Source organism: Lepidochelys kempii, chromosome 1 (assembly GCF_965140265.1).
Source record: "Lepidochelys kempii isolate rLepKem1 chromosome 1, rLepKem1.hap2, whole genome shotgun sequence".
NCBI lineage: Eukaryota > Metazoa > Chordata > Testudines > Cheloniidae > Lepidochelys > Lepidochelys kempii.
In genome coordinates this window covers 349,285,096-349,307,133 of record NC_133256.1, presented here as the reverse complement: position 1 = coordinate 349,307,133, position 22,038 = coordinate 349,285,096, and the positions used below count along the sequence as shown (strand labels likewise).

Sequence of the window (22,038 nt, the reverse complement as noted above, 5' to 3'; positions counted from 1 at the left end):
TAGGAATTCTTTTGGGGAAGGTCTGCGACGTGTGTTATATAGGAAGTTAGATTAGATGATCACTGTGATCCCTTCTGGTCTTGAATCTTTGAACAACCTCACCTTCTACCCCCCACGGGCCAGTGAACTGTAGTTTACAGCATCGTTTAACTAGAGATATTTGTGTGGGGATGGGAGTCAGGTTAGGGATAACACTTGAGCTGTAACTAGAACTAACTGAGCTGTGACACCCTTACTGTAGTAAAAGTAGTCAGTTTGTTTCACATCTGCCATAGGTCATCTTAATTTAGGTTTTTATTCTTACCAGTCTGAGGAGTTGCACTGAATTCTGATGTGCAATGCAAAAAGCTTCCTCTTTTCTTTGTGGGTTTTATTGACTAAGGTATTTGTTGACAACTTACATTTCTCTAATTATTTTTCCTTTTCATCAAAATAACATGTAAACCAATTTTGAAGCAAAAATCTTGTTACAAATTATGCGTTATCTTCAAAGAATTCTTACAATATATTTTTTACCAAATAGTGTAGATAGTAAACTGTGAGGCAAGGACTATTGTTCTTTTTCTGTATAGTGACTAACAGATGGGGTTCTGAGCCTCGATTGGCATTCTTGGGCACCTCTATGATACAAAAAAAAAAAAAGAAAATGAAGTAATACACCTCCCAAATGAATGATTAATATTCACTTGTGAAAGACAGATAACTTCACATGCAGTATGTACAGAATTACAATTTCTGGAATACTTCCCCTTGAATCACTTTAAGTGATATAAAAGCTTAGTATTAGGACATTACACTTAGCCTAAATAATGCTTCACTTAATCCTGCCCCTTCTGGGGAAACCCTTCAGATTTTCTCTTACTTAACCCAATGAACGATCCATTAAAGAGTAATTAGAAAAAGATTCCTGAAGTATATAAAAGAAAGAAAATAGCATCACCACTTTAATCTACATATCTGTGTAACTTTTAAGCTAAAATGTTGCAAGTAGGATGTCTTGTGCACGCAAGCTCTAAAAGTTTCTCAGCTCTAAGACTTCCTCTTTTCTCAAGAAAGCAAAAATATTAGGTTCCAAATCTGGTGACTTTTACATGTATGATTCATATTTATTGTGGTAGCACCCAAAATGTGCTGCTTTCTATATAGACATATAGAAAAAAGCTTACCATTGGAAAGACCTCCCCACTCTGGGAAAAAAAAATGATGGGGGAATGGGATACAAAATACAAGAAGGATGGTCAGCATGATGGTTGGAATGTATATTCTTTGTTAGGGGTTTTCTGTATACACAACTGATCCCTAACTGCACCTGTACCCATCAATAATTAGATGGCTCATTTCGTGTACACCTCACAGTAGAAGAGGGTGCGAAGAAGGAATTTGAACAAGACTAATTTTATTAGTATTACTGTAGAGCGTAGGAGCTCTAGTCATGGCCCAAGATCCCATTGTGCTAGTCACTGTAACATACACAGAACAAAAGAAGACCGTCCCTGCTCCCCAAAGAGCTTACAGCCTTGTGGATCATTGAGTTCATTCCAAGTGTAAGCGGGACATGGAAGAAGGCAGGAACATGGTTGTGGAAGAAGCAAACCAACACACTATTGAGGCTGGCAGCATTGATAGAAAGGTCATAGAAGCAATTTTTCCGAACACCAGACATTTCTTTAATTAAGAGAACAAACAATAACACTATAATATGTTTCCAGCTATATGCGCTTGCAACCTCTCCTTTAGAAATTAATCATGGAATCATAGAGTGTGGGACTGGAAAAGATTTTGAGAGGTCAGTTACTTTATTTACCAGTCTCTTGCTGTCAACCTTGTGCAGGGCTTGATTTGGGGTTGTGGAGAATACTGGTACTCTCTCAAGCTCTGCCCACTTGAGACACCTCATGGTAGATTGTGCAGATATTCAAAATATAAGCTTGTACACTATGCTGGGCTTCTCAGGTTGGGCTCTCCTTCACTGGAGTTCTGATACATCTGGGACCAGGGTCAAATTAAGGCATAAGCACAACAGGCACATGTCTGGAGCTCTTGCTTCCCAGAATCAGGTGATAACATCAGTTTCTTAATGTACATTTATTTTAAAAAAATTGTCTGGTTCTTAGGGTTGGGAAGAAGAACTTGAAAATATGACCTGAATGTAAACGGTGCAGTGACATCTGCCTGAATCTGTAAACAGCCTCTGGCAGAAAGAGAAGCTGCATTCACTAGATTGGTGCATGACATTCTGTGCCTCGTGGGAACATCCTGCACCCCCATGTTCATCCTTATAATATGATTATGTGGTATCTAATGCAAAGTTTGTCAAGTCGGGTGTCTTCGGAATGCTCATGATGCACTGAGCATTGTTGTTATAGTGATGTTATAGTAATGTTATAGGTTTTAATTTCACGTATATAGTTATGAGGCTGAAAATGTGTCCTCATGGCTTAAAATAAGCCCAGACAAAAACTTTCCAAAAGCAGAGGGGCAGTTCACACCTCATCAGGGCATGTATGGGACAAACCCAGCCCAGCCTCACAGGAACAAAGGGCACTGGCCTAGGCAGCAACAAAGGATCTGTCAGACTCTAGTGAGTCACCCCCCTTCTCTTGGTCAGTCAGGGACTATGATGATAATGCTCACCTGACCCCGAAGGGGGAACGGGGGGGCAAAGCCAAAAGGGAAGAAAGAACATGATAAAAGGGAGAGATGTTTGCCATGCTCTTCCTCTCTCTTCCACCTACATCTACAGACACCACCACCACCAAGTGACTGAAGCGCTGATCAAAGGGGAGAGCCTGGCTGAAGGGCAACCAGCCAGCCTGTGGTGAGAAGCATCTAAGTTTGTGAGGGCACTGAAAGTGTTAAGATCAGCTTAGAATGCGTTTTGCTTTTATTTCATTTGACCAAATCCAACTTGTTGTGCTTTGACTTATAATCACTTAAAATCTATCTTTGTAGTTAATAAATTTGTTTATTCTACCTGAAGCAGTGCATTTGGTTTGAAGCGTGTCAGAGATTCCCCTTGGGATAACAAGCCTGGTACATATCAATTCCTTTGTTAAATTGACAAACTCATGTAAGCTTGCAGTGTCCAGCAGGCATAACTGGACACTGCGAGACTGAGGTTCCTAGGGTTGTGTCTTGGAGCGGAGATATTGGCTAGTGTAATTTGGTTGCACAATCCAAGGAGCAGCTTATATGCCAAAGGCTGTGTGTGAGCAGCCCAGAAGTGGTGGTTCTCACAGCAGAGTAGGGTAAGGCTGGCTCCCAGAGTCGAGGATTGGAGTGACCTAACAGTTCACTGGTCCAGATAACACCAGGGGAATGCCACAGGGCAGTAATCACTTTGATTTAAACCAACAGTATTAAAGTCTCTGTAGAGACTCAAATTTCAGCTGCCCCTTCTGTGTACCATCTAGTGTCACATCTCACTGACCCCTGTGTGGGAGGGCCCCTCCTCTTTGAAAAGCTTAATTTCCCCATATTAGCCCTCGTCCAAACATAGTAGACTTCAGAATTTTGATTGAGGATGAGGTAATGTCTGAGGAGGAATCCAGCCTGAGAGAGCTGGTCAAAGCCAGAAATGGAAAATTCTGTACACAAGTTCTCATTAGTTAAGAAAACAGCTTAACTGTATTTTACAATCAGAACATCTGTTACTGTGGGAATAAAGTAATATCTGTATTTTATAAAAAAGCTTGGAGAATTTCATATGGGGTGGGGGAAAGGTGAAGTCCCTGTTTTGGCTTTCTAGAGGTGTGTATCCTTATGAAGACCAGAGAAGGGGGTTCTCCATGTATCACTGGAGGAAAACAGAAAAATCGAATTGAAAATGATGTGATCTTGAGTAGCTTTTACTGGCTGAAGTGTTGTTAAATATAGCCCCTGGTGTACCAAAGAAACTCCCAGAGAGAGCCAAAATAATTTTGAGGAAGAATTTGGTTAAGATGTGTTGTCGGTAGCTACCGGTGTGGTGCTCCGCTCTTGTTTGATGACGCATGCATGCGTGTTCCCTCTGTGTGCTGCCCCAGCTCTGCGCAGATAGTTAACACAGTAGACCCCGAGAGAACTCCCAAAAACCACAGACTCTAGTAAGGTACGAAGGAACCCAAGGCAGGTTTATTGTCAAACGAAGCACAGTAATAGTTCCTACAGACTCTGCAGGGCATACTATGAATTTGTGCTCCCTGGCAATGGACACAGCTCAGTCAGTGGCGGGACACTCCACTGCCCCCTAGGCTGGACAAAGATATGTGCTCCGGGACCTACTTTTATACAGTTGCAGGAAAGATTACTCATCATAGTTCAAACGAATCTATCCATCATGTTGTCCTTTTGACCCTGTCTTTAAGATGCGCCTGCCTGTTCCTTGTTACGTCTATGGAGTGTCTTGCTGCCATCTTGGCACAATTTTCCTCTCATTAGCCCTTGTGTGTGTGTGTGCACGTGTCTCTAACAACCTTTTCTTGCCAACTTCTGTGAGTGGGACCTGCCTCTGGCTCACAGCCCTGCTTTGCTTATCACTGCCTGGAGGTACTTTGTTTCAGGCTTTACTTTGGTTCAGGCTTCAGGCCTCAGACTGGGCCTCTGATACAAGAATTTATGTTTCAGGGCTTACGCTTACTTCAAGATGTATTTCTATTGCACTCTTTGATTGAACCACTGATTAATTTCCTCTAGAAAACCCAGATTTCAAATTCTGTCTGTTTCCACTATCTCTCTTTCTGCCACTCTTGAGACTGCACAAGTTACCAAAAGATGAACCTTATGGGGATGGTCTGTCAAGGGTGGATCTGTTATCCCAGGTTTAGGAAAGTACCGTAATCTCTCCTCTCTGAAGCACTACGACAAAGGGAAATAAAAGCCCTTTGGGGAAGATGGGCTGGGGGGGGAATCTTTGATTATATTACTTTTATTACAGCCTTGATAGTCCATCCATCAATTGTTGCTTTTGAAATGAATAGCTCAACTCTAAAATGTGTCACTTCAGGTGCAAAATTTAGTTTAGAATTCTCCTCCTCCTATTATTTGTGCCAGTGAAAGAGAATGAAAATGCAATTATGTGATTCTTTCACAATTTAACATAAGCTCTTCCTTTATTTGTATAACTTGCCACAGTTACAGCAATTAATTTAGGAAAGGGACAGTTAAATCCTTGCTTAAGACTCATGTCTTCTGTCATACCATAAAATTGATAACGTGGCCAGTATTATTTTAAAATAAACAAAATACTTAAGTGAAACTCCAAGATTTTTTCATACCTAGCTGAGTAACTCTCTGATGATATCGCTGTAACCCTCATCTTTTCTCCGTGTCACAGGGCAAATTGTCACTGTGGAATAAATAAAGTGTCTCTGGGTAGGACAACTTACTGCTTAATAATAAGCGAGACTTGATTTCTCTCTGTTTTGCTAGGGCCTGGAGACTGGAGCCCTGAGTGAAACGTGGCTCAGAACTCTTTCCTTCAATGTTAGAAAACTGATTTATCCATTTCTGTGGATTGAGGGGGCAACCAGGAAGCAAATCCTGAAATTTGTTTGTTTTTCTTACTTCAACGATGGGCTTGAGATATGATGCAGAATAGGCTGGTTCTGGAACAGAGGAAAGAGTAAGCCAGTTGAGGCTGATCTGGGCCATTAATTCAGAATGGTATGAGGTAGGAATATCAGGAGGCCTGGCTGTCACTTGTTTTATAGCAGACAGCAGAGCAACAGGAAAGGCAAGGAGTTTGAGGCCATTAAAATACAGACTCTTCACCCTTTCAGAGCAGTTGAGAGCACAGAAGAAATAGGTGGTAATCATGTAGCTGAAATTGTTTGTGGGAGGCAGGGCCAGTCCGGGGGGAGCAGGTTTCCAAACAGCTTTTTAGCCTATAACTTCAATGTGGAGAGTACTCTTGGGATGCGTATTACTCTGCACTTTTGAAGATTGGTATGTATGTTAGCCATTTCTGTGTTTTATGGCAAACATATTGTTTTCTTCAAAAATCCCATCCCTTTTTTTTTCCTGTCCTTTATTTCACCATTTCTGTGGTGGGCCAGGGCATCTTGGCTCACTGTTGCAGTCATGCCATACCCATGCTATCTTTGTAACTCCATCTTGCTGTATTGTGATTTAATATTGCTGTATTTAATATTATGGAGGCTTTGGTCACAACTCAATAGTTAAGGTTGAGTCAAAATGTTCAGTATAACAAGCATGTATAAACATTTATTTTGTGGCGTTTTTTTTTAAATCTAATTAAAATGGCAAAAAATAAACACAGAATGTAAACGTTAAGTACTATTTGAATTTGTCATGGTGGTTTGATGAAAATTGGGTTGATACACAGAGACTGATGAGTTCCCAAATAGCCCTTTATTAAGTTGTCACTGGATTGTGTCCCCTTTCTTCGGGTGTCCATTGCAAGAAATCTAAAATGCTCTGGATCTGTGCAGTTTTCCCCGTGTGGCTTTTCACATGCTGATTAATCAGTTACAAATAGGTAATGTGGTTTTTGTGTGTCAGTTTTTCTTGATTATTGTAAAGAACTATGCCAAAACAAATTGGTTATAGTTAGCAGTGACGATGTAACTTATCTACTTATCTAAAAACCTCCATCAGGGGCTTGGTGGTGATGGACAGAGACACTCCTCCACCAAAACTTCTTGTAGACTAGGGGAAAGTTCCCTGAGCTGCAAACAGAGACCATGAGTTCAGATTTCATCTCTAACTGTGGTTTACATTCTAATGCACCTCACCAACCTTGTTATTGATAAACCCCAACTGTAAAAGGCAGTCTGGTCTGCGGTTCCACCCCATTTTACAAATAGATTAATGGAGGTTAAACAGAATCATAACATGGTAGACCCAAATCTCAGCTACTCGGTTGCCCTGCATTTCAGATAATATAGAATCATAGAATATCAGGGTTGGAAGGGACCTCAGGAAGTCATCTAGTCCAACCCCCTGCTCAAAGCAGGACCAATCCCCAATTAAATCCTTCCAGCCAGGGCTTTGTCAAGCCTGACCTTAAAAACTTCTAAGGAAGGAGATTCTACCACCTTGCTAGGTAACCCATTCCAGTGCTTTACCACCCTCCTAGTGAAAAAGTTTTTCCTAATATCCAACCTAAACCTCCCCCACTGCAACTCGAGACCATTACTCCTCGCTCTGTCATCTGCTACCACTGAGAACAGTCTAGATCCATCCTCCCTGGAACCCCCTTTCAGGTAGTTGAAAGCAGCCATCAAATCCCCCCTCATTTTCTCTTCTACAGACTAAATAATCCCAGTTCCCTCAGCCTCTCCTCACAAGTCATGTGCTCCAGACTCCTAATCACTTTTGTTGCCCTCCGCTGGACTCTTTCCAATTTTTTCACATCCTTCTTGTGGTGTGGGGCTCAAAACTGGACACAGTACTCCAGATGAGGCCTCACCAGTGTCGAATAGAGGGGAATGATCATGTCCCTCAATCTGCTGGCAATGCTCCTACTTATACTGCCCAAAATACTGTTAGCCTTCTTGGCAACAAGGGCACACTGTTGACTCATATCCAGCTTCTCGTCCACTGTCACCCCTACGTCCTTTTCCACAGAACTGCTGCCTAGCCATTCGGTCCCTAGTCTGTAGCAGTGCATGGGATTCTTCCATACTAAGTGCAGGAGTCTGCACTTGTCCTTGTTGAACCTCATCAGATTTCTTTTGGCCCAATCCTCTAATTTGTCCAGGTTCCTCTGTATCCTATCCCTATCCTGCAGCATATCTATCACTCCTCCCAGTTTAGTGTCATCTGCAAACTTTCTGAGGATGCAATCCACACCATCTTCCAGATCATTAATGAAGATATTGAACAAAACCGGCCCCAGGACTGACCCTTGGGGCACACCGCTTGATACCGGCTGCCAACTAGACATGGAGCCATTGATCACTACCCGTTGAGCCCGATCTAGCCAGCTTTCTATCCACCTTATAGTCCATAGACTATAATACTTTGGTCTAATTTCAGTAGCTGTATTTGGTGAGTGGGTCGTGTCAGTTGGCTGTGATCTACAGAAGGTCAGACTAGATGCTCTGGTAGTCCCTCCTGGCCTTGCACTCTATGACCAGGGATTGAATTTATGACCTCAAGAGCCAAAAGTGTGAGTCTCTTCAGTTTGTGCTAAAGAGACAATCTCTCAAGCTGAGTTATCACAGACTCCCATCCTCTGTGTGTTGGGCACAAAGGGATGCATATAATACACACACAAATAACTTAAGCTATGTCTACACTGCCACCTATATTGGCAAAACCTATGTTGCTCAGGGGTGTGAATATTCCACCGTGCCCCCCCCCCCCCCCCCCCAGCAACGCAAATTATGCCAACATAAGTGGCAGTGTGCTATGTCAGCAAGGAGAGCTTCTTCTGCCCACATAGCTACTGCCTGCCGCTCATTGGGGGTTGATGGGAGAGCTCTCTCCTGTTGGCATAGGGCAACTACATGAGAGATCTTACAGCGGCGCCACTGCATTGGTACAGTTCTACCGCTGTAAGCTTTGTAGTGTAGACATACCCTGAATGTGACAGATTCCACTCCAGAAGTGAATGATAGCATTCATTCCATAGCTAATCTGTTGTCAAATTCAGGGGGGTTGCCTGGGTGTAAATGGTTTCCATTACAGCTAAAAAATTATAAAATGCTCTGCAAACATTACCAAGGTATAATAAATATTCTAGAAATTAATATATAATGAACAACAACGTAGCCAAAGGACAAGTCACAGAGTGTGTTAGGTTTCTTGCAAAAGAGGAACAAACAAAAGTGAGAAAATCCAATGGGAAAAAAATTGGCAAAAGGGGTGATTTTTGACCTCTTGTTAATCATTCTATATCAATTCACTTTTAATGAAACCACCATAAAAAATTCATATAGTGCTCTAGGTTTCCATTCTATGTGCCCCCCGCCCCCATTTCAATTAGATATTTTTTAAAAAGAAAGGCTTAAAGCTCCTCTTACGATTGCAGTCTAACCTTATCTACGCTACAGCTTCTGTTGACTCATAATAACCACATATTCTCCTGTCCCCTATCCTCTAAATACACAGTAGCTGCAGTCACAGATATTTTCCCCCTGATAAAGTTAAAGATTTTGCCCACTTCTCCTGATTTCTTTTTTGAATCAAAATTAAAACCAAAGAACATTCAATCTCTAACCACTAAACCCCACACTTTTCCCCAGAGTCAGGAATAGAATCCTGTATTCCTGATCTCTGTGATGCTACTGCTGTCTAGCAACCAATTTTGTAAGTCAGTGGGAAAATGTGTCAAGTCCTCCTCTAGGGGCTGAGCTAAATAGAGGTTATCAATTACTGCTGTACAGCTCAAGTGGTATAGAGCTGAGTTGTCAGTCTGATGGTTGAGGGTTTAAACCCTGCTGTTGACTAAATTGCATGTGACAGATTTTGATTTTTAAGGTTTTTTTAAACTGCTTAGTTAATTCATAGAATGAGAAAACATCCTGTAAGGACTTTTGTAACTTGAACTATTATAATCTTTAAATTATGGTAAATTTCAGTCATTTATCTGCCCCACTGTGACCCTAGAAGACTGTGTGTATGTGTGAGAAAAATTCTGGAAAACCCCACCTAGGAAATAAACACATCCACACTTAGTTCAGTGACAATTAAGGCTGCATTAACACTCCCTATCCATTCAAAACCTTAAAAGTAGAGGTAATGGCAAATTAAGGGTCATCTGCTGCCTTGCCACTTCACATTGCCGACAACACAGTTTATAGCACACTCCAGTGCTCCGTGAGGCTTTCACTTCTGTCTCTATGTTCTGGGTGTCCCTAAACCTGTGACTGCCGGAAGGGATCACTTGAAAATTGCCCTGTTCTGTTCCCTCCCTCAGAAGCATCTGGCACTGGCCACTGTTGGAAGACAGGAAACTGGACTAGATGGGCCATTGGTCTGACCCAGTATGGCTGTGCTTATGTTTTTATGTCCAACAGATACTGAAAGGTTATACATACCCCAACTTCATGAAACTTACCCTCTCGCATAGCGCCTTAACGGTGACCTCAGCAATGTTAAGGCAGAATAACATCCCAAATGTATGGCATCTGTGCCTGATGTGCTGATCTGAGGGTGTGCGTGTTCATTCTGGAATCTTTTTGGAAGGAAAGGAAACAGACAGACTTCACCGGTGCTGGTTCTGTCCAGGCTGATTGATGGTGTTCAATGCCCAATTCTTCGTGACGTGCTGTCTTTCTGAGAGAGAGTTCTCCTCCGGATTTGCATTGTCCCACAACGAAGACTATATGCATGTGCTAGTTTGCCTGCAGTACCAAAACTACCTGCACTTCGTAACGTTGTGGCTCCATTTCAATTGCAGGCCTTCACTTCTCTCCCAGTCCTTGTTTTCTCATCAGTCTGATGGTGTCTCTGATGGGCAGTTGAAAGCAGGATGATCATAGAAAACTCGTTTATAGCCCATCCTTATGAAATAGTGTCTGCACATATTGATGAGGTCTTTCAGCTGCATGCATCCTTCACTTCTTTATATATTTTTCAGAGGAATTCCTTAGTGCCCTCTCAGGGTCTGGCCCACCTCTAGGCATTCTGTGAGACATTTGTGGTTCTAAACCAGTTGCCCAGAAGGATGTTACAATTTGTATTTCTTCTGGGAACTCTTTGAGTACTTGCTATTTAGAGGCTCTAGTTTCTTTGTTATGATAATTGCTGGACTTGGAAACTGTTCCATGGTGGTGATGCATTTTTGTACTCTACAAAATATCCTGATTATGTTCAGAATCAGGTATCAGATTATTTTCTGTGCACCTGAATAAGCTCAAGTTGGCTCTATACAATTCTATTCCAGGAAGCTGATCCCAACAATGTCCTAGGGCAGGGTTGGGCAAACTTTTTGGCCTGAGGGCCACATCTGGGTATGGAAATTGTATGGCGGGCCATGAATGCTCACGAAATTGGGGGTTGGGGTGCGGTCTCTGGCTGGAGGTGCGGGGTCTGGGGTGGGGTTGGGGATGCAGGAGGGAACTCCAGGCTGGGACCAAGGGGTTCAGAGAGCGGGAGGGGATCAGGACTGGGGTAGGTGGTTGGGGTGCAGGAGGGGATCAGAGGGAGGGGGGGAGAGGGATAGCTCAGTGGTTTGAGCTTTGGCCTGCTAAACCCAGGGTTGTGAGTTCAATCCTTGAGGGGGCCATTTAGGGATATGGGACAAAAATTGGGGATTGATCCTGCTTTGAGCAGGGGTTGGAATAGATGACCACCTGAGGTTCCTTCCAACCCTGATATTCTATGATTCTATGAAGGCTCCAGGCGGCGCTTACCTCAGGCAGGTCCCAGAAGCAGAGGCATGTCCCCCTCTCCGGCTCCTATGTGGAGGCGCGGCCAGGTGTCTCTGCGTGCTGTCCTGTCCGCAGGCCCCATCCCTGCAGATCTGATTGGTAGCGGTTCCCACCCAATGGGAGCTGCGGGACCTGTGAGTGGAGCCCCTTGGCTGCCCCTATGCGTAGGAGCCCGAGGGGGGACATTCCACTGCTTTTGGGAGCTGCGCGGGGCAAGCCCTGGACCCCGTTCCCCGGCTGAAGCTCAAGGGCTGGATTAAAACATCTGGAGGGCCGAATGCGGCCCCTGGGCTGTAGTTTGCCCACCCCTGTCCTAGGGTTTTAAGCAGTTAAGAAGTTGGTTTTCTCTCTACTCATGAAATTTCCACTGGACTTGATTGCGATTCATATGAGAAACAACAGTAAGACATCTATTGCATACTAGCACTTCCAGGCTGGAGAAAGAAAATAGAAGTTAAAAATTCTGAATGAAGCAAGGGAAAATTCTCTTGCTCCTGAGGCCAAAGGTTTTGTTGACTTATTACTTAGATGGCTTGTTTACAGTAGTACCAACTAGGTGCTTTACAAAGCCTCATTTAGGTCTGTTCTGGGGAGCTCACAACTTAAGGCATCTCAGTTAAAATCACATACATTTTAGCAAAAGAGAAACCTATAGGTCAGCTGACTAAGCACATGCTGCTTGGGCACATGAGAATGGGAACTAAATAATTTAGTCTTCAAGTGGTTAACAGAAAAGTAGTGGTGCAGAGACCCATAGTCTCTCAGACTCCTGCATATGTCAGTTCAGCATTCTTGAACGTCCTGGACTGGGAAAAATTCAATTCCAGGATCCTCTTAAACTCCCAGATTTAAAGCACTTTGAGACTCTTGGCTTGGAACCTGAGGGATTTTGTCTGTTAGAGCGATGAATATTAAGAACATAAGAATGGCCATACTGGGTCAGACCACAGGAGGTCCATCCGGCCCAGTATCCTGTCTACCGACAGTGGCCAATGCCAGGTGCCCCAGAGGGAGGGAACCTAACAGGTAATGATCTAGTGATCTCTCTCCTGCCATCCATCTCCACCCTCTGACAAACGGACGCTAGGGACACCATTTCTTACCTATCCTGGCTAATAGCCATTAATGCACTTAACGTCCATGAATTTATCCAGTTCTCTTTTAAACCCTGTTATAGTCCTAGCCTTCACAACCTCCTCAGGCAAGGAGTTCCACAGGTTGACTGTGCGCTGAGTGAAGAAGAACTTCCTTTTATTTGTTTTAAACCTGTTACCCATTAATTTCATTTGGTGGCCCCTAGTTCTTATATTATGGGAACAAGTAAATAACTTTTCCTTATTCATTTTCTCCATACCACTCATGATTTTATAGACCTCTATCCTATCCCCCCTTAGTGTCCTCTTTCCCAAGCTGAAAAGTCCTAGCCTCTTTAATCTCTCCTCATATGGGACCTGTTCCAAACCCCTAATCATTTTAGTTGCCCTTTTCTGAACATTTTCTAATCCCAGTCTATCTTTTTTGAGATGAAGGGACCCCATTTGTACGCAGTATTCAAGATGTGGGCGTACCATTGATTTATATAAGGGCAATGAGATATTCTCCGTCTTATTCTCTATCCCTTTTTTAATGATTCCTAACATCCCGTTTGCTTTTTTGACTGCTGCTGCACACTGCGTGGACGTCTTTAGAGAACTAGCCATGATGACTCAGGTCTTTCTCCTGATTAGTTGTAGCTAAATTAGCCCCTGTCATATTGTATGTATAGTTGGGGTTATTTTTTCCAGTGTGCATGACTTTACATTTATCCACATTAAATTTCATTTGCCATTTTGTTGCCCAATCACTTAGTTTTGTGAGATCTTTTTGAAGTTCTTCACAGTCTGCTTTGGTCTTAACTATCTTGAGCAGTTTAGTATTATCTGCAGACTTTGCCACCTCACTGTTTACCCCTTTCTCCAGATCATAGGTTGAATAGGATTGGTCCTAGGACTGACCCTTTGGGAATACCACTAGTTACCACTCTCCATTCTGAAAATTTACCATTTATTCCTACCCTTTGTTCCCTGTCTTTTAACCAGTTCTCAGTCCATGAAAGGATCTTCCCTCCTATCACATGACAACTTAATTTACATAAGAGCCTTTGGTGAGGGACCTTGTCAAAGACTTTCTGGAAATCTAAGTACACTGTGTCCACTGGATCCGCCTTGTCTGCATGTTTGTTGACCCCCCTTAAAGAACTCTATTAGATTAGTAAGACATGATCTCCCTTTACAGAAACCATGTTGATTTTTGCACAACAATTTATGTTCTTTTGTGTCTGACCATTTTATTCTTTACTGTTGTTTCAACTAATTTGCCCGGTACTGACGTTAGACATACTGGTCTGTAATTGCCAGGATCACCTCTAGAGCCCTTATTAAATATTGGCGTTACATTAGCTATAGCCTAACATGGCTGCTACTCTGAAACCTGTCATTGGGTACAGTAGCTGATTTAAAGGACAGGTTACAAACTATAGTTAATAGTTCTGCAATTTCAGAACTCTTGGGTGAATGCCATTTGGTCCCGGTGACTTGATACTGTTAAGTTTCTCAATTAGTTCCAGATTAATTATTCAGAAGAGCTTGTAAACTTAGAAACTGTCCCCAAATCTGGACATTTCAAGAGATTCTGACAATTTGATCCTCATGGTGATTTTTAAAAGACAAAAATCCCATGTAGCCTCACAACCAGGGATCTATTCAAATTCCTTCTCTTAAACTGGGATCTCGATTGGGTCTGATTCCCAGCTTCCTGAAGGTCCAAGACTCAGTGTTAGGAGTCTTGGAGCATATTGGTTCCAAGTCTAACCTGTTTTGGCAGCAACTCCACATTTTCAAATTCCTGAATGCTGTGTCTCTGTAGAGACGCCGTCTTGAGATGACTGTGGTTTGATGTAATCTCTGAACCTTCATTTACAGAGAGGAGCTTCCCTGTAGGTTTCCATTAAAATATTGTTTTTCCTGTTAGCAATTATGTTGACCAGAAGTTAGTAAAATCAGGTGCCTTACCTATCTGGAGTACTGAAAATTTTTTCCAGATGAGAATTTTGTCCTCCAGAATAAATGGTTTTAACTTGATCCAGTCTATTTGCCTTCTTTTAATCAGTTGTGGACTTTAATTATGGTCAGGATATTCAAATTCTGTTTATGCTTAACTAATCCTTGCAGGAAATTAGATGCAAGTTCAGGAGTAGATGTGTGACCTAAGAAAGGGTGCAAAGCAACCATATCTGCTGTTTCCAGATGGATAAATTCAGGGGTTTCTCAGGCCTACAAAATATCATAAAAGATCCCATCTCCTTCTTTGTGGACTTACTCACTCAAACACGTGGCCATTTCCAGCATAGTGCTTCATTCAAAAAATTTTGCAGTGTGGTTGTCTGGTCTTCAGTGCATTTCTTTATCATTTTAAAATAGATATGTTGTCTTTGTCTGATATGATGATTAGACAAAAGGTTCTTAGTCTTTCCCTTTCCATTTTGTAGCTAGAAAGAGGGTTTTTTAAGGAGCCTCTCTTTCTGCTTGGAAGATGAGAAAACAATAAACCAGTTATCCTGGAGCAGAAGGTGCTCATTTCAGAGTAGGAAAAAATACTGATAAGTAAATTTCACCTATTTAACTTCTTTGGTTGTGATCCTTATAACTAATGTCCTGAAAAATTAACCCTATATTTACAATGGAAGTGCTTAATTCTGCAAGATAGAGAGCACTTTAAGCACAGCAAAACATTTAAGCACTTTCTTAACTTGAGCACTCATATTGACTTCAGTGGGACTATTTTGCTTAAAATTAAGCACATGCTTAAATACTTTACTTTATTGGGGTCAGAATGCTTAGTACCTTGCAGGATTGAACCTTAAGGCAGACAGATATAGATTAATTTTTTTAGTCACAGAAATGTGTATTTAATTTTGCTTAAATAATTTAACTCATTTTTATTTCCTTTTCAGAGACAGGATAAGGAACCCTGAAAAGACCCTTATTGTATCTTCACAATATGGGAAGAAGTAGCTGAGGATTGACTTGTGGAGGCTGAGTATTAACACTTACTCTCTTGCATTGCAGCTGGGTGTGTTCCATCATCATGTTCTGGAAGTTTGATTTGAACACAACATCACATGTGGACAAGCTGCTGGATAAGGAGGATGTGACACTGCACGAGCTGATGGATGAAGATGACATCCTACAGGAGTGCAAGGCACAGAACCGCAAACTGCTGGACTTTATCTGCCAGCAGCACTGCATGGAGGAGCTGGTTAGCCTCATCACACATGAGCCCCCTGTGGACATGGATGAGAAGATCCGCTTCAAGTACGTACACAGATTCTTTCTTTTATGGGAAGAAAAATGAATTGAAGAATTGGCTGCAGAAATTCTTCTCTGGTACAAGGCTGATGAAACCTCCTGCCTTGGAAAAAGGCCTTGAGGTTCAGGCTGATTTGACTATTTTGTGATTCACAGTGAATATTACATCACAATGTTCTGTTTCTTGCTCTGTTTTTCATATTACTCCATTGAGTTTGTATGCAATGTTTTATCTAAAAATTCATCTCTTGTTTCTTTTAATTGGAAACTCTGGCAGCAGAGAGTTCAGTTGCGTTTCAGAATCTCTCCTAGGCCATCATTCTGCAGTCAGAATCCCAGAAATGACATTAATGATGCTCATTGAGGTATAGGTTCATTGAGGGCCATTGACTTAAAATCAGTACAGTCCGTAAAATATCAGGACCTCTCCCAGGAATAAAGTCCTCGAATTTGTGAAGTTCTGCATACATAGAAATTGCAGAATTACTGGAGGGTGAACTAAAATAGTGAATGCACTTTTGGATTATGGTGTGTGGAAAGAGCTTGTTTCTTTTTGTAGTGTTTGCTTAAAATTTGTGTTTGGTTATTGTATTGAATTGTATTTACATATGCATGCTTGACTTATTACTCTTATAATGTGACCAAACTCCTTTGTTTTGAAGTTGGGGAATTTGCTGTTTTTTTTTCTTTAACATTTATGTCAGAAATCTTGATGTACATCTGCAAGTGTATGTGACTGTGCTCCTGGGGTTTGATCAGGGGTTGGTTATTACCATTGTCACTAGAAATCTGTTTCTCACTATCTTACATACGTATTAAGTTAACTGTCTATAGTGACTGTGTTAACTTAATGAGTATGTAAGATAGTGAAATATATTTTTGTGTGAATATATTCAGGCATGTGAATGTCATGAAACAATGTGAAAAGTTACCATGTTGTAACTACTGTTGTAATATTTCTGCTATAAAATCTGTGAAGTCAGAAGGGACCAGGAATGCATTATTAGATTGTCATTATTTTACGAATGAAGATTTATATCAAATAACTTGTAGTATCAAAATTTAACAGGCAACATTATTATGGCATTCTCCATTGTTCTTTTACATTCCAGAATAATATGCACTGGTGAGGCTAATCTTCAGAGTTCTTAATGGAGCCCTCCACCCATTTTTCCCCTTTCTGGCTGAAGGAGGACTGAGCAGGATTTGCTTTAGGCATCTGTTAGTGCTACTGCTTAATGAGATGGAGTGATGTTGAGCAATGGGAGGCAAACTAGGGTCTAAGCATGTTCTGAGGGTATGAGTGAGGGTATCAGTGCCAAGAAAATAAATCCATGAGTTTCATGTGTCAGTGCAGAGCACTGTAATTGCTCCATTTAACCAGACCTAGTTCTTTTTCTTTTCATTTTTTTTGTGGTTGTCGTCAGCATCACTGCTCAGCATCATCACCGGACAGTTAGTACATCTAATCTTTTTGCTGAGAGATGGAAGAGAAAACCTCTTCTTAGACCTGCACCTTGTTTGCAAAGGGATCTGTAGAATTTTAAGGTTTATTTAAACCGTGCCATTAAACGTGCATGACGTTTCACAGACAAAACAATGGCAGGTTACTATCCCAAGGAGTTCATAGTCTAAACTAGATGTAACAGCCAGGGATGACTCTAAACTAAGGGTGAAGAGAGTGAGAGTTATAAATAAGAGAGATCATGATATATGCTCATTGTTGTCTACTCATCTTAAACTGTTTCCATGAAGTCTTATGAGTTTTAGATTGTGTGCATTTGCCTTTGTGTAGTGTGGTTTGCCTTCCAACCTCTGAACCATTCCCATACTTTCAGAAAGCACATCTTTCAGCATGGGTGAAGTGTATATATAATACAGTCTTTGTGTTAGTGCAAACTTGGGTGAAGTGTGTAATATCAGACAGTGTTTGTCTTATGACAGGTTTCAGAGTAGCAGCTGTGTTAGTCTGTATCCACAAAAAGAACAGGAAAAAAAAAAGTACTCCTGTTCTTTGTCTTTGTGCAAAGTTATCCGCTAATCTGAGAGCTATTTAGTAAACTTCCTCTCTCCTTTCTCTCTGGGTGATTTATTCCTGAAGCTAAATTTAGTATAACGGTTTGTCTACACACAAAAGTTGTATTACTTTAACTATACCAGTATAATTAAAGTGCTGCAACCCCCCTATTGCGGATACAGTTATACCAGTATTAAGATGCTTTATACCTGCATAGCGATTCCCATATCATTGTGTTCACATTAGGGGTTGGTTCAGTATAAAACTATTTTGGTAAAAAATCATCCTCCCCCCAACTGAAATAGCTTTACTGAGACAAGAACTGCCAGAAGATCAGGCTGAAGGGAGCAGCAGCATACCTGGCTAAAGTCATCTGAGAAGCAAATGCTACTTGGAGTTTTCACAGAGCCTCACCTAGGTGGAAGTGGAACTGCTCAGCAGTTTGTGGGGTTTTTGAGTGCTTGCAGATGTGTTTTCCACTTAACATGCCCAGAGCTAGAGGACTTTGCCTATCAGAACCCATAGGGGTGGCGCTCGCCTCCTCTCTCCCAATAGCCCCTTCTCTGACTATTTAAGGACAGTGCCACCCTGACCCTTCTTAATTAATTCTCACCGTCTGTAGCTAGAGTTGGAGTGTTCTATGTAGTAATGCACCTCACAGTTCTCTATCTTGGTCTTTCTGGGACTTCGTTGTATATAGTTAATAGTATAGTTTAGTAGTACCCTTAGCTTTAGTGAATAGTAGTTAGTTAACATAAATAGTTATCTGGTGTCACGCTGTCACAAGGTGCCTCTGTCACTACCCAGTGAACCTCTCTGCTTAGCTAGTTCAGATGGTTTTGCAGTCACAAACGCACACCAGGCCATTTAGCTTTCACCAAGGTGTGCATTTATTCCCCTCTTACATAACAATACTGTGCAACAGGCTTATAGCCAAGACAGGCTTCCCTGGAGCCCTCACTCCCCAGCCCAGGCTCACCCTTTGAGTTTTCTTCTGAGCACCTCTCGAGCTCCCTCTTGCTTCCTGTTTTCTCTTTGTATTCTCCCCAGTTACCTTGTTAGCCCTGTGAGTGTCACCCAGGTGCTCACAATCCCGCACCAGAAAGCATGTAATTGCCCTCAGCTGGGCCTGCAGCCTTCTCCAGGGTGCAGCACTGTAAGTGACTAGGGTGCCGCTGATAGCATGCTGTCACAGATGCCCACATTGTCCATTGTGTGGGGTGGTTATCCCCACTAGTGAACCCTACATGCAATGTTTGTTGTGCCTGGGAGAAGGGCATGTTAAAGAAAGGTTCTCCACCTGCAGATCATTCAAGAAAGGAACTCAGCTGGCGAGGGACTTGTTTGTAGCAGCACCTTCTGGAGCAGGCCATGAGGCCCACTGTGCTACTGGCGACCTCCACAGATTGTCAGCTGCCCCTTGAGGATGTCTGAGTTGGCACTGGCGGCTGTTTGGCCAGATTCAGATTTCTGTCCTAGGAGGAAGAGCGACTATTTTCCTTTCTCTGATCCTCCTAGACAAAGATCTCATAAAATGGACTGGGGCCATTCCAGAGCTAGGAGGTATTCCTCCTTCCCATCTAAGAGGAGTGTAGACCAGTACCATGATTCATCAAGCACGTGAGATAGAGCAGGGCCAAGGTGAGAGTAAGTGGACTCCGTATCGTTAACACTGATACCGTTTGTGGGGCATCTGTTGAGTCCAGTACTGATGATGTAGGTGTTGGCACCAGCGGTTTCCACACCACCATTGGACTTACTTTGCCTGTCTGTTCCTGATTCTCCTTTAATTCAGGAACATCTGGCTGTGGTTGCTGCTGCTTCGGTATCCTCAGTGCTGTCTGAACTGATTGCACACCTGCCGTTATTGTTGATGCCATCTTCTGGACCTCTCCCTGCTAACCTCAGTTCAGCACTGGGGCTGCCTTTTCAGCACTGAGGGTCAGTGGAGGTATAATCTTCAGTGCTGATGATGACTCCAGTGCACACTTTGTGTGTGGGAATGTGCCGGCTTCGACTTTGGTGCTGACGTCTGCTCCAGTGCGAGTGTCGAGTGCGAGGCCTTTATCAGTGTTTCAGGCACCGACTATTTTATCTTTGTCAGAACTGAGGTGTCCTTTGTGCTGGACTTTGGAACCTCCATTGCTGCAACCACAGTTCAGCGGTTGCTCCTGTGGAACTGGTTCAGCCTGAACTGTTATGGACACCACTGGAGGTTCCATTGGCTCCGCTTCTTTTCTCTCTTTCATCAGGAGATGACTTTGTAATGCCAGACTCTTCCTCCCCTGCACCGTGGGATTTTAAATCCTACCAGGACCTTCTGAGATGCATGGCTTCAGCCTTGGGTATTCAGGCTAAGTTTGTTCAGGAGAACACACACAAGTTGCTGGATATTCTGCAATCCTCAGATCCAGGGAGGATAAATGAAGTGATCTTGGAACTGGCAAAAACTTTTTGGAACATCCCAGTGCCCTTAACACCCACAGCAAAGCATACCGATAAGAGATACTATGTGCCTCTGCATGGTTTCAAGTGCTTCCACTTGTACCTGGCATCGAACTCTCTTGTCGTAATGGTGGCTAATGAGAGGTTGATACAGGGGAGATATAAATTGACACCAAGGACAAGGATTCTAAAAGATTGGACTTGCTGGGGAGGAAAATGTATTCTACCTTATTCTTACAAATGCATGTTACCAATAAGCAAGCACTCTTATCAAACTATGACTTTGTAAATTGGAAATCAATGGCAAAATTTACAGGTAAGTTGCCAGAATCCTCTAGGAAAGAGTTTTAAGGCTTTCATTGCAGAAGGCCATCTAGTGGTGAGGACATCACTGCAGTCAGTTTTGGACATGGTGACCCTTCCTCTAGAATTATAGCCTCTGCTGTAACAAGGAGAAGGTCTTCATGGTTGCAGAACTCTGGTATAGTTTCTTAGGTCCAAAAGATGATTGAGAACCCTACCTTTGACGCCCAGTTTCAGTTTTCAGAGATAACTGACCAAACATTACACACCTATAAGTCCTTTCAAGCTATGTGGTGTGTTCATTGCGGGGGGTTTTACACTGGTAGTGGAGGCATCACTTCTTGGGGTGACAACAGCAATATCTCCTTCAGCGTTTCCTTAGATCATATTATCCCGCTAGACATCAGGCTTTCTCCAGAAAGGGGCAGAAGTTTCATAGGAGAAGGTCTTCTGGTGCCAATTTTATTTAGTCAGCCCATCCTTCACCAGCTTCAGGAAAGCAGCCAGTCTGACTCTCCAATGTCGGCATTCCAGTCGTTGTGTTTCAAGTCGTTTCCCCTTAGTCTGGGGTTAGACTGTCCCACTTCCACAAGCCTTGGGAGTCGATAACTATGGACAAGTGGGTCCAAAGCACTGTGAGACTGGGTTATGTCATTCAATTCCAGTCCATTCCCCTTCCCACCATCCTGCCTGTAATGGGGCGAGACTCGCCCCTGCGGCGTCTCCTGTTGGTCGTCCTGGAAATTAGTTCTTTAGACCTGGAGCGCACTCTGCAGGTTGGTGCCTCGCTGCTGCTGGCCCCCGTGTCCCTCCCAGACCCGGTGCCCCTTGTCCTCAGGTGCTGCCCCCTGGCAGTACATTCATTGTCTGGGTCTCCCCACCCAGGGGAAACCCCACCCACTGTCCCCACCTCACCTCAGTGGCTACTGCCAGTCACCATCTAGCTCCCTTTCACTGGGGCCGACTGCAGTCTGTATAAGCCAATCATCACAGGCAAGGGGGGTTTGGACTGGCTGCCTCTGCCTACCCTGGGCTGCACCCTTGTACCTTAGTACCTTTCTGGCCTCTGACAAGGCCGCAGTCTGGGGCTTTTCCAGCTGGGAGCACCCCAGCTCCCTTTTCCTATTCCCCAGCCTTGCTCCCCTCAGGTACTCTGTTCAGCTTCCCAGCAGCCAGGCCCTTCTCCCTCTAGAGACAGAGAGAGACTATCTGCTCCTGGCCCACTGCCCTCTTATAAGGGCCAGCTGGGCCTTGATTGGTGCGTGGCCACAGCTGAGGCTGTTTCTCCATTCAGCCTTCCCCAGCCACAGCCCTCCCCCGGGGTTGCTTTTAAACCCTCTGGACAGGAGCGGGGTGACTACCCCGTTACACTGCCCCATCCCTTTTCAGGGCCTCCCCTTTCAAGTCCTTGCTTCTTCACCAGGTGCCAGGCCCTCCAGGCTTCAGGGGCCATAGAAGAAGTTCCTCTTCAGAACTGGGGAAAGGGATTCTACTCTCAGTACTTCCTCATTCCCTAAATCCCAGGGAGGGATGAGATCTATCCTCGATCTCCACAGTCTTAATAAGTACATCAAATATATGAGATTTCTCATGGTTATTACCCTAG

At 43.1% G+C, this 22,038-nt stretch overlaps 1 protein-coding gene across 9 annotated transcripts in view; it reads left to right on the top strand.

The window, feature by feature from the left end:
* Positions 1–22,038, top strand: part of PPP6R2 (protein phosphatase 6 regulatory subunit 2) — a 176,735-nt gene that overhangs the window by 57,448 nt on the left and 97,249 nt on the right. For all 9 annotated transcript variants that reach the window (XM_073329005.1, XM_073329010.1, XM_073329008.1 and 6 more), the window contains one exon: positions 15,428–15,673. In XM_073329005.1, the coding sequence (XP_073185106.1) occupies positions 15,447–15,673 (227 nt within the window). In that variant the 5' untranslated portion in view covers positions 15,428–15,446. The remainder of the gene's footprint in view (positions 1–15,427; positions 15,674–22,038) is intronic.